This window comes from Podarcis bocagei (assembly GCF_964188305.1).
Source record: "Podarcis bocagei genome assembly, chromosome: 2".
Taxonomy (NCBI): Eukaryota; Metazoa; Chordata; class Lepidosauria; order Squamata; family Lacertidae; genus Podarcis; species Podarcis bocagei.
In genome coordinates, this window is record NC_138126.1 from 73,089,743 (window position 1) to 73,103,354 (window position 13,612).

Here is a 13,612-nt window from a genome sequence, read left to right on the forward strand (position 1 = left end):
CCCTAGAAAGCCTCAAATAGGACATGAAGGCAATCACTATCTCTGTCGTTCTTCTCTAGAAACTGGTATTAGGGGGTTCTCATCCTGGGGTTGGTTATAGCCATCATGACTAGTAGCCATTTATAGCCTTATCCTCTATGAAAGTGTATCATCCCTTTTTAAAGACATCCAGCTTGGGCACCATCATCACAAATTCCACAATGGGTGGGGTTTCCCAAACACACAGGTTTACAGCATCGTTATTAACAAACTACAAGGAAATACCGCTCTCACAACATCCTACTAGCTACTCTAAGATGAAAAGAAGCTCCTGGTGTTTTGTTTCTGTTGTTGTTTTTTTTGTTGTTGTTTTTTAAAAAGATGAACTCCTTTTCATTTAGATTTATTTATGGTCAATTAAGCTTTCTGAAATTAAGCTGGCAATTTTTTGGCATTACCCCAAGTTATGTCTGGCATAGTTAAAGGCTTCTCATCAGCTTGTATATCATAAATAGGTAGGTGGCAAGAACATGTCAGAAAGAGATTAATATGCTTTGTATACACTGTTCAGACAGGTTCGTTGTAATTCACTACTCTGATTTTTATCCCAGAATGAGGTTTGGTGCCTAAACCACAACAATGAACAAGTTCCATTTTATGGCTCTATATGTGTTTGTCTAAATTGGCATAGCTGTAGGTCAAGCGAAGGACTTCAGAGCTTTAATATAATGTTTGCTAGCAAAGGGCAGAACGACTAGCTTTTTGCTATATGCATATGTGCATGACAGATTTACTGGCAGGATCGCAAGGGATATATTCCTCCGGCTTTCTCACAGTAGCATATTTTCTAGTGTTATTATGGGGATAGGGCTAGGATTCTCCTAAAAGACATCTTCCAGTTCTGGTTCTTTACCTTTTTTTCTACTGTAAAGTATGCAAGCAAGAAAGCAGGTATAGTGACACATTAGTGAGTAGTAGAACAATGTTCTTCTCTTTTTATGTATACATAATACCAAGATTAGGTTTTCCTATTGGTAAAGTCTTCTTCTCCCCACTTGGGGAAGAAGCGCACAAAAGGTTAAATCTGATGAAGAGTTCTATGTAGTCTGAAAACTTAGACACTGGTAGGATTCAGCTCTAGCTCTAGCATGGCTCTAGCTCTGCAGTCACCAACATGGCAGCTGGTGGAACCAACATGTCCACCAGCAGCTCCTATGGCACCCACAAAAGGTCTCAAGAAATAATACCTGAAAACCCCACGATGCAAGAGAAAGTTCTTGCTCTTCCTGCTCTGTTTGCACTGACAAGACCTCTCAAACATTGAACCATGCCCACATTTCAGTGGCTGCCAGGATTGTACATCCACCCTCCCATCCATTCTGAAGAGATGCAAAGAGACCAAGCGTTGTAGGTACCTTTCCCCCATTGTTTGGGGGCTGGGTGGATATGTCCACATCATATTGTAGCCATCTCTTTTTTCCTGCTTTTTTCAGATGCAGCAGCCATTTTGTGTTGTGTCATGTCTCCCGGGTGATCGTTTTGTGACTGGCACCCACGGCGCTTCCTCCAAATTTCCAAATGTGCAGACTGGCACAAAAAGGTTGGCAACCCTGCTCTAGCTGCTCTCCTTTCTCATGTCCCTCCACCCATTACCCATCCTGCTGTGGCCAGAACTGTCTCTTTCTCCACAATGCAGGCCTTTGGGGATTTCCTTGTTCATAGCTCAGTCACTTATTCCACACTCTCCTTTAAATTAAATCGGCTTTAGTTTGTGGTTTAGGAGTCCAGATATACCCTGGCTGAAGTTGCAGAGCCCTTCTGACCTTTCTGGAAGGCCACGAGGCAAGCCCCAGTCTAAATATACTGTGTGGATAAAGGCCTTAGAGGGTGCATTGGGCTGCAACTGAGTGAAGGTGTGTCAAAGTGCTTTGAGCTGTGCAGAGAAGAGCAAAGATGCAGAGCACTTCAGTGGCAATTCATGGCTTTGGAGCAGGGTATTTTCCTGGCTAGGGGATGCGGGTGGTGCTGTGGGTTAAACCACAGAACCTAGGGCTTGTCAATCAGAAGGTCGGCGGTTTGAATCCCCGCAACGGGGTGAGCTCCCATTGCTCGGTCCCTGCTCCTGCCCACCTAGCAGTTCGAAAGCACAAAGTGCAAGTAGATAAATAGGTACCGCTCTGGCGGGAAGGTAAACGACGTTTCCGTGCGCTGCTCTGGTTCGTCATGCTGGCCACATGACCTGGAAGCTGTATTCCGGATCCCTCGGCCAATAAAGTGAGATGAGCGCTGCAACCCCAGAGTCAGTCACGACTGGACCTAAAGGTCAGGGGTCCCTTCACCTTTTTATTATCCTGGCTGGTAGGGCAACTTTGGTGCAGTTTGTTAAGCCTTCTTCCCAATGCATTTTCTTAGTGTTTTATCATGGAAGGCGGGGCTTCTGTGTCCTCCCTAAGCAAGAGAGTTCCCATAGAGGTGCACAGGACACCTTTGTTGTTTAGCTTTAGTGGTAATCTCTCTCTCTCTCTCTCTCTCTCTCTCTCTCTCTCTCTCTCTCTCTCTCTCTCTGTGTGTGTGTGTGTGTCCCCCTTGCGCAATTGCATTTATATATCCCACATTTTCCTTTCAAGGAGCTCAAGGAGGCAAACCTGCCCCCCCCCATTTAATCCCCACAACAACCCTTAGGCTGAGAGGCAGTGACGGGCCCAAGGTCACCCAGCGAGCTTCCTGGGCGAGTGGCGATTCCAACTCTACTCTCCTAGCTCCCTAATTAGGAGCCACTATCAATTCCTTGGATTGGAAATGGCTTCAACTGATTATAATCTCGCATTAATGTTATTATTATTGTCCACATTGTTGTAACCCGCTTTCATGTGTTCGAAGTTGTGCGATGCGTTCCAAGGAAGCCTTAGAGCTGCTTATGGGATGGCTCGACGTGAGGCGGAGCGCGGGAGAGAGGCTGGTGGAGCGCCAGGGGCTGATTCCCCTCCAACAAGCCAATCCGACGACGCAGCAGGAGCGCGCTCATGGCCGGGACTCCCCAGGGAAGAGAGACGCGTCTTGCGTCCCGCCGAGAGTCCCTTGCGCAAGAGCAGAAAGTCGAGGGCAGAGAAGGAAAATCTCCCACCGCGACGAGCTGCCTGGATTCTTCTGTACGTGTGGAGGTTTCTTGAGTGATTCGTTTGTCTCCTTATCTTCTCTCTCGTACCCAAAGCAGCCTCTCCAAAGCCTGATGGCGCGGACCTGTTTCTTCTTGCCTTTGTAACGTCGAGCCTACCTGCAAAACATCACAGACCCCGGAAAGAGGCGACGCGGGCGTGCAGTTTTTTCCCCCAGCGGCGCTGCCGCTGTCCATTCTCGGCGGAGAGACGGGGGAGAGAAAGTCACGTCTGGAAATCCGTCTGGGGCTCCGTTTCCTCACCCCAGCCTAGCAGGAGGATCCGAGGGAAAGGCTTCCTGCGCGGCGGAGTCAGAAGTTCCCCATTTGTACTTTCCTTCCACCAACACCCCCCTCCCAAAAAATAAAATAAAAGGAAAGCACCTTCGGCTTAGGATTCGCCCAGAAGCCAACCGATGCTCCAGAGAAGCCCTCGCTCCACAGCAAGGAAGGGAACTGTCGCCGGACCCCCCAAAAGATGTCAAGGAAGAAGTTGCTTCTTCTGGCGGACGTGGATTTGTCTTCATCTTGGGGGCAGCTCTCCTTGGAAAGCCCTGCGGGGATCTAGGACGACTTCCCTTGGGAGCAAGTGAGTGATCGCCTGCCTCTGTTTGCCTAAGCGCGGCTTCTTGGGTCTTGGCTTCCCCGGGCAGGTCGGGCTTTTCCTGCTCGAGTTGCCAACTTCCTCCTCTCCACGCGACCGGTCCACACGAGACGCGCCGAGAAGGAAGGGCAGCAAGAAGAAGATTGAGAAGCGAGAGAAACTTGTTACCTCTGATTCGAGCCTGGCTCTTGCCTTATGCGATCTTCAAGGAGTTTTTTTAAAGGAAATAACCCGATCCTTTCCCCAGGACAGAAAGTGGCTGCCTGGCTTAAAAAGCAAACCCGAAAAGCCCACCCAGTGACTTCCCTGATGATCTGAACAGGACAATGTATGGGCAATTTCTTAATGCCACCAGCGTGACTGACCCTCACCTCCTCATGCAGACCAACACGCCCTACGTCGGGAGCACCCAGAGACCCGTCAGCTCGTCGGCTCTTTACATGTCGACCGCCCGGGCGTTAAAAGAAGGCGAGATCAATAAGCCGGATCTGGTGACTTACATCGTCCTGTTCTTCTTCTTGCTCCTGGCGGTGACCATCATTGTACTTTTCATCAACTGCCAGCTGAAGAATTCTTTTTTCGCCTCTCTACCTTACGACAGGTCGCTGAGAGAAGCGAGGAGCCCGTGGAAAACGCAAGCTGTTTAATCCTCAGACTTAGGAAATTGGGGGGGGGGGAGAGAGAGAGAGAGAGAATGTCTAATATGAGCTTTGTTGTGATATACAAGGGTCTTGCGAACCCAACGCACTGTAGAACGGCATCCTGTTTTCATTTGCCCCCGGGCAAAATCCTGCCACATATACCGTAAATATGATGTTTCTTAAAGCAAGCCAGAGGAAACATTGTCGGAAGGCGGGTGGTGAGGGAGGAGGTAATAACGTGGACTGCTTGAGGCATGGCAAAAAATGGATGTAAATAAAAAGAGCTAATGTGGATTTATATGAGTAAGGTGTTGTGATGTATCTCAAGGTTCACATACCACGGTATTTCAGACTGCAGTTTAAAAGCCTGGATGCAAATTTCAACATTGACGAAGTTCAGTTTTCATATAGTGATGTTTGCACTGATGACATAGACATGCAGTTACCCTCTGGCGATGGCATTACTGACTACACTTGTGAATCATGGGTGGTAGCGAGCATGGACATGGGCAAGATTTATGTTAGGGGGAGCAGAACCGAGTTATCTGTGATGCAGTTGGTTAGTTAAGTGTTGTTGTTGTTTTTAATTTACTTGATTTGGGGGGCTGCTGTCCATGGTAGCAAGTGATAGTCCTACTCAGAGTAGATCAATTGAAATTAATGGGCCCAATGGGTCTACTCTTAAGTAGGACCAACATTGGATACAACTATATTCTTAGCAGCTCCCTGCCAAGGAAATTAGGGTTTTTTCATCCACCCAGAACTCTCTAGTTTTTTTTGGGGGGGGAGCCCATTCTGAAATCTCAGGTCTGGCTGGATGCTTGCTATGGTTACATCAACTGGCATTATTGAAGTTTTTTCTATGGTGTTAAATTTTGAGGTTATAATTAGGTTTGTATCGCTATTCTCTGCATTATTCTGCAAGGTGTTGAGCAATGAGACAGATAAGGCCTCCAAGTAATAAAATATAAAACCCACAAACCATGACTATCTAGCACTAACTAAAGAAAAGGGGTATTCCATAACTTTTTTGCAGTTTGTTTCACTGCACACATTTCCCCCTAAGTCTGTTTAGACTTTTTATCTTACATATATTGTCCTTTTCTTTGTTAAGCCAAAGAAAAGACCTGTGGCTTTAAACTAATAATGGTTAAATGTTTACAAGGGGATAAAATTACTCAATTAAGAATTGAAATGAACTGGAGGAGGATGACTAATAAGAATGTTGTCACCTAGTGAGGTGTTTTTTTTTAAAGGTTACACTGTAATGAAAAGAGAGGGAGAATGTTAAGCCACTGGTGCAAAATTCAAAAAATAGAAAGATATAAAACATATTAAACTGGTTAATTCAGTACTATTAAGGCTACAATTCTAACCATGTTAGCGCAAGAGGAAAGTCCCACTGCATTCAGTAGCACTAACTCCCAGGTAAATAGGTTTAGGATTGCAGCCCGACCCCTTTTTTCTTCCAGGATTAAAGCACAATATTATTATTAAAACAGACCAGCCTATTTGTCAGTGATCATATAACTGCTATAACAAGCTGATAGATAGGTTGCTTCCATCACAAACCGCAAGTGTGTTTTTAACTTGCTCATCAGTACCATGGAGGACACTGGAGTTATTTATGGCTTTGATCTGAAACCTCAAGTATTATAATAAAACCTGCATTTTGATGGCCTGTTATCACTAACTAGGATTCGAAGATCCTTGCCAAGTCATGAACATGAATGAGCACATCTCAATATGCAGACGTAGTACACATGGGGTGTGAACTCAGCTACTCCAGTGTGAAATCAATATATGTGATAAGCATGTCTAGCCGCACAAACATAAGATGTAAGTACAGTTGCTACAGCTTCTTATGCCTGTGTTGCTCCTTAGCGATTGAGGAGGCTACAATGATAAGAATGTCAGTGGGTGTGTAAGTTGGCTATGTTGGTCTACACATCAAAATGACAATATACATGCAAGTGCAGAGGATTTAAATCAAATCTAGACCTCAAGCTGGCAACTAATCAAAAGCTAGGATTGCTGTGGATCACAATTTATTGAGCAATAGTAATATCTTTTAGAAAAGAAGGGAGCATTTTGTATGGCTTTTCTCACTCGCAAGCACTGCAGTGGTGAGGAATTTCCACAAGACAGACACAGGTGTCAGGTTTGCTGTTGATTCTGGGAACTACATAGTGTTCGGTAGAGAGTAACAGTTTGCATGTATAAAAGATTCCTTCTAGGCATGTTCAGATAAAAGATTCCAGGCACAAAGACTTGAATATTCTGGAAGTGTTGGTTTGAGATCTGCTGCTACTAAGGAGGAACGGTGATGAGCTAAACTCAGAGAAACACCAAACTGTGTAAGACTAAAAAATTGTGTGCCTTAAAATGTGTTTGCATTTGCTGATCTGTGTGTTAAAATTGAAAAGAAATATCTGAAAAGCCTTGCAGGCTGTTCTGTTGTTTATACATCTTGGTACTTGCAGACACAGAACAAGCTTCTAATTTTTTTATGTTCTCACTTATTTAATAATGGTTTGGCTCCTAAGCTATGATTCTGTATATGATGTCAATTAAATCATCAACCAAGATTTCACTCAGCCTAAACATGGAGTTAAATCACCTCTGACTTAAGACACTAGTGTCATAATTCTGAACACACCAATTAAAAAATAGTCTAAAGTAATTGCAATAGTAAATTTGCACAATACGAATATTGTACTCTTAATTTTTTTTAAAGTAAATCATCAACAGAAGCTATGCAAAAAAAAAAAATCAATTTTACTTGACAGTTTGGGCAATAACAGCTACCTGTATAAATCAAGGTAATTTAGCACTTTCAGTAAGAACATAAGAGACAAAATGACTAGGCAAATTGCCTGTCTGAACAACTTCTGTGTGTTCTTGCATTTTCACTTCCCCTTCAGTGCTTCGACCATTGCAGTGGGGAAAAGAAATGGCACCAATGCATTGAGGACATGAAATAACATGTCAGAGGTTCCCAGAGGCCAATGAAAACATTATCACTGCATCTGTGATCTCTCTCTCTTCATCTTGCTTTCTTAGAATGGACCAGATTAAGAATTTTTGCCTTCATCTCCTTGTAGACTTCCTAGAGACAGCAGATTGGCCACTGTTGTAAAACAGCAGATTTGTATACAATCTTCCATGCACATAGTGCTGCTTCCCCCATGTACCACCCAAATCTCCTCTGGGATGGGGAACAGATTTTGAGGGGAGGACTGGAGGGGAACAGGAAGGCAGAGGCTCTATTTTGTCCAGTGGAGCTGCAGTGCTGGGCATGACGCCATATTCTCTCTCTCTGTTTTGATGTGTATGCATGTGTGCGCACATTTGTTCTCTCTCACACATAGCCATGATCTTGTGGGAATCCATATCAGAGTAGTGCTATTGAAATCAGCAATGACATAATGGCTAGTGAATTCCTACAGAAATGTAGCCTTGGGCTGAATCAACAAAAGCCAGACTGATTGTGTGTTGATGCACCACTGACCTTTGTGTTCCATATTTTGCCTTGAGCCATTTGGATACCAAGGCACAACAGAGTTATGTGATCTTCGCCAGAAATTAAACAACAGTGAGTGCCTGGATTTTGATAGTATAAGGACTGTCTGGCATGATATCAACACCACATTATCCTGCAATATACTGTTGATAAGTTTGTGGGTGCCAGGCTTCTCTAAATTCCTGGAACCAGTAAGTGTCAGAATTTCATTAAGGTTTGGGTGTTAAGCCAAGTATTGGACTACTCTGGATTCAGCCCCTCTAGATGATGGGCCATTAAGAGAAATAAGCATCAATGAGCTTGTGAGAGGCAGCCAATGGGTGGGGGACCTCCCTCCCTCAACAGATAAAGCCAGAGTTTAGAGTAGAGGTGCAGGAGTGATGTCACAGAGAAGAAAGGCAGCCAGCTGAAAAGCTAGAGAAGATGGAAAGAAAAAGGAAAAGCCACAGCTGATTTATGTTTGAGTCCAAGGCTGTGGCTATAGGAGAAAGAAGACACTTTTGGGGTGTTGATGCTGTGAACCCCTCCATCGTAAGCAGGTTGCAAAGGTAAAGGGACCCCTGACCATTAGGTCCAGTCATGACCGACTCTGGGGTTGCGGTGCTCATCTCACTTTATTGGCCGAGGGAGCCGGTGTACAGCTTCCGGGTCATGTGGCCAGCATGACTAAGCCACTTCTGGCGAATCAGAGCAGGGCACGGAAACGCCGTTTACCTTCCCGCTGGAGCAGTACCTATTTATCTACTTGCACTTTGACGTGCTTTCGAACTGCTAGGTTGGCAGGAGCTGGGACCGAGCAGGGGAGCTCACCCCGTCGCGGGGATTCAAACCGCTGACCTTCTGACCAGCAAGTCCTAGGCTCTGTGGTTTAACCCACAGCGCCACCCGCGTCCCTGTATATATGTATAAATAAACCATATATCATAAAGATACCACAGTGTTCACTGTGCCTCATTTTCCAAAGGGAAACACGAACCCGGGGTGAGCGCCTGGAATACCTGGAATCTCTCACCACTCTGAGATTGGGATGGTGTGTAGCAATATTTTCCCTGATTTAACAGCAGGTAACATTCCTACTCCAAATGGGTCTGAAAGCATATACACAAGGCTGGATTTGGTCAGTGGTCGGATGGGAGACTTCCTGGGAAGCAAATATATGTTCCATAACAGAAAAAGGTTGTAAGGAAATGAATAAATCCCGGGTAGTTTGTATATTTTCTTTCTCCCGGGTCACAGCTTTTAAGCTATTTCTATTATAAAGGATGGCCGTGCAGTTTAAGACTCAGTGGTGCTATTCTGGCCTTTGTAGCTTTAAGCAAAAATACATTATTGCAGTGATTATGCAGGGGAGGAAGGGGGGAAATAACAGAAGCAGAATTGCAAATGGGTAGGTGTGTCACACACTGTCACGTCTCAATCACCCAAGATGCAATTAGAAAGGCACAGCTGAGGCCCTGAGTGGATATGCTTTGTGATTAGTAAGCTGCAACTTCAATCTCCAGGGCTCCTGTTAAAGTAGCCTTGGCCACCCTGCTGCCCTCCAGATGGGTGACGGGAGTTGTAGTCCAAAAACACCTGAAGGGCAACAGATTGTTGAAAGGCTGTGGTAAAGGATCTCAGGTGGGAAAGCTTCCAAAGATGCTAATAATTAGATGTACTGAATTAAACAGACTCTATAAGGAGGAGTATATCTTTAACCACATGATCCAATAATGATCAGTTAGTGAAACAGGAAACCCTACACATCAGAAACTGGCTGACAACCTCTTCTGAAGCAGGGAAAGCCATTGTCGAAAAATGCAGCTTCAAAATGTACCTTCGAGATTTCAGTATTTCCCCCTTCATTTAATGACCTGTACAAAAAGGTGCTTTTGGTAAACGTTTTACTGAACGTTAAAAATAGAGGGGGGGAGAGAATCAATTGTCAGTGGGGTCGTTTTGAGGGTGTTCCTTGCCTTCCAACTTTTACAAAAGCAGATTTCAATGACTAGCAGCTGGAGAAACTGAGCCAGGGGAAGAGTTCCGCTTTCCTGCAGAGATACATTGTACAGTGGGACCTGGTATTTATATAGGAGTGGGTGGCCCCATTGAAATGGAGGAGGATTTTAGCTCTTCGCCATCACAACACACAGCAGTGCTCTGTTGGATGCTGTCTTGATGAAGGACTTCCTTTTTAATGATCCCGTGAAAAGTGGGTCTATTTCGATACCTAGTTATTTGTGCTTTGAAACCTCAAAGACTGTAGTGCAAAAAAAGAGGAAATAAACACAACATTTGTGGTGGTGCTCAAAAGTTAGGCTCTTCAGTGCCAAAGGCAAGATTATTCTGGTTTCTTAAAGTGCAATATAACAAAAATGCAGATCTAGAACAGTGCTTGGATTGTACCCCCGACTGCTACATGCGCTAAGTGCTATATCAGGGGGCATTGTGGACAACATTTAAAAGTAATGTGAAGAAGACTTCAACTCAACTCATTTACTACAGCAACGCTCTTTACTTCAGGGAATTAATGTTAACCAAAGAGGCTGTTCCTTTTGGTTGGAAAACTGTACAGAAATTCAAGACCTCATTGAGGTGAGGTGATATACCTGAATCTGCCAGGGGTCCCTGACCTGTGGTCCTCTAGATGTTGCTGGATAACAAGTCCCATCACCCCTTGACCATTACCCAAGCTGGCTGGGGCTGGTGGGACTTTTAGTACAACACCTGGAAGGCCACAGGCTAGCCATTTTCAGTTGTTCTTTATCTTTAGAGATTGTGCTTCAGCAGCACATTAAAACTGCTGCACCCCAAACTATCTCAGCTGACCTAAAATTTGTTGTTTTTTGTATGTCTTACTTAAGTCTCACTTATAGCGTGATTTTGCATTGTTTGGGAATGCAAAGCAAAGATAATGGTATTTTATTTGTGAGTTTATTTGGCAGGATACCATGAATTTAGGGGGTCTGCTGTCCAGGCACTAACTGCTGACAGGTGCCTTCAAGGCCCTAAACCTCCCTCTTCCCTTTAAGCCATACTTGGACCAGACAGCTCTTCAGAGGATGCCTTCAAACAAAGGACTGTCCCAGGCAAAGCAAGACAATAAGCCATAGCTGGGTGCTTTGCTGGAGATAAAGGATTTGGGATCTTCTGTCTGTAGAAGTGCTAAGCTGCATGCCTCCACTCAGCTTGCATAAACATGCTCAGTCTCCAGTGTTCTTGCCCTCCAAAAGTAACCAAATACAGTAGATGTGATTCCTGGCTACCTGTTTCTTGCCTCCCCACACAGCCCTGAAAACAAAGAACAGCATGACTAGCCAGTACAGAAGGCAAAACTTTCAGCTCTGAATGGCTGTTGGTATTGTAATAATAATAATAAACAAATTTTTACTTATATCCCGCCCTCCCCAGCCAAAGCCAAAGGGGGCTCAGAGCCATGTATGCATCAGAAACTGCATTATTTGGTGCAAGCATTGGTTTGGTAATATTTAATAGCCATTTCCTGTGGCCAATAGTCACTGGAGCTAGATTAATGTATTGAAATAAAGCTGGATTAAGCACTTAAGTTTCCAGTAGTTTCAGTTATTGCTTTCCTCAAACCCATAATGCAAATTAGCTGTGTAAATTTGGTGCTTGTAACCTTTTTTTGTTCTACCAATATCCAGAGCAATACTTTTATGCATCCTTTGGTACAAATGCAATTATCTTAAGAGATGATGAGATCATAGTGTGGAACCATAACAAATCCATTGAATTATTTCATCGGGGTTTCTGTGCATCACCTCTCCATTCTAAGAGAACCATTTTCATTAGACTAAGAAGAGCCCGTACTGCAGTCCCCCATCTCAGTGCAAGGTGGTGATTTTAAGCAAATTCAAATGGAGACACAGAAAACAGAATCCTTTGCTAACAGTTACTATATATTTAACCCCGAATAAGTCAAGGATATGTTGTCTGCAGACAATTTAAGCCTACTTAATAGGAAACAACTGTCATTAAAACCTGCTTTGATCCCATTTATTTTAATGGCAATTTCTTTTCATTAATATGAAGTTAATAGTCATCTATATACGAACATTTTTACAGTATTTTAAAAAAATAATCACCACATTAGTCTCGTTATCATTATAGCACATAAAGTGAAAGAATGGATTGGGCTGAGACGTAGAGCATGCTTAGAGCAGACCCATTGAAATCAATGGGACCCATGCCAGCAATAGCCCATTGGCTTTTTATTTTCATGATCAGGACCAGCCCAAGACATTAAGTTGCCTGAAGCAAACCTCAAGTTGCCACAATCCCCGCTCCACAGAAGCCAACCAGTAGGACGGTTAAATCTTATTTCAATCCTGGTAGCAAGAAAACATCCTCCTGAAGACAGCATATTAGCTTAGAGGGTGAATGGAAGAAGGCTTTGTCCTCCAGACAGCTTTGCCCTCCACCAGCTCACTGCAGCTCCTCAACCCCAACATCTGCTGCCTCCCTCTACCAAACGGTAGGGCCAGCCCTCATCATGATTGAGATTCCCATTTCATTGAATCCCAAAGGCTGCATTGTTTGAAAGTTCAGAATAATCTACACCAAAACAGCTTTGCCCTCTTCTACTCCCACGCTCCTAAGCATAAATCACTGTTACTCAGAAAAAGGTATGAATTCCTGTCTTAGTAATGGGCGTTAAGTACCAATGATGACGTTCCAAAATCCTGCTGCTCGAACTACCATCTCCTTATACCTTCCCTTCCCAGCCAATTTACCTGTTGCTTCTATCCTTAAATGCTTTTATCAGATCCAGGATTCTTGGCACTTAACGTCCCTGCATAAGCATATGGCTCCAGGAGCCAGACTGATCAATCAGAGGAGATTGGCTCATATCTTGGGTTCATTCCTTGAACAGTACAGCAACATTAAGTAATGACTCACACATCTGAATGGGCTGTGACAATGAAGCTAAGCACTCACAGAACTCTCTACCGATTCACACCATGGAATTGGCGCGCACACACAGCACCGTGGTCAGGTGCACCGTGACCAAGTCACATTCTCAGATCTTGCTCAGAGGCTTCTTCTGAATCATAGAGACAAGCACTTGGACAGATCAAATGGCTTGGCTTGCCAGCTCTTTATATCTAGGGTACAGCATCTGAGTTTCTAGCACACATTGTAACATGAATTTTACTATTATTTATGATGGATTAAATTTATATCCTGCTCTTGCTCCCAAAGATGCCCCAAGTGGAGAAAAGACAAGCGATATAACAAATGAAACAGTTCAAAAGCAAAAATGTATAATTTGGCAGAATATGTGGAATATATTATATGTATTTGTATAATTTGGAATATTTAATGTGATTTGATTGGATTGTTAAAATGGAAAATTTAATTAGTGTTTTTTTTTAAAAAAGAAAAAGTTCAAAAGCTATGAAAACAATTCCAATGCAGATGCAGAAAGTGTTATATACTATATGCAGGCTAGTGAATTTAGTAAGACCAAGCTACAATCCGCTACTGCCCTCATCAGGTGTTACCAAACATGGAAACTATAGTGTTTGGTAATGTGTGTGAAGGAGGGTCAGTGCGGAGGAACACACTGAAAATTTCAAAAAGCACGGGGAACCGCCATATATACAAGCAATTCCTCAGTGCAGACTTCTAACTCCTTGGGAGGAGACAAAAATTGGCATGGAAGGTGGACAGAGTTTGGGCCAGTGGAGGCTAATCCTTTAGGGCAAATG

The 13,612-nt window shown here is 43.9% G+C and overlaps 1 protein-coding gene across 1 annotated transcript; it reads left to right on the forward strand.

The window, feature by feature from the left end:
* Nucleotides 1-4,063: 4,063 nt before the first annotated feature.
* SMIM32 (small integral membrane protein 32) lies at nucleotides 4,064-4,384 on the forward strand (the record flags this gene model as incomplete). Its single annotated transcript, XM_081183889.1, has 1 exon — nucleotides 4,064-4,384. One exon carries the CDS (start codon nucleotides 4,064-4,066, stop codon nucleotides 4,382-4,384), a length of 321 nt encoding a protein of 106 aa, XP_081040015.1.
* Nucleotides 4,385-13,612: the final 9,228 nt, after the last annotated feature.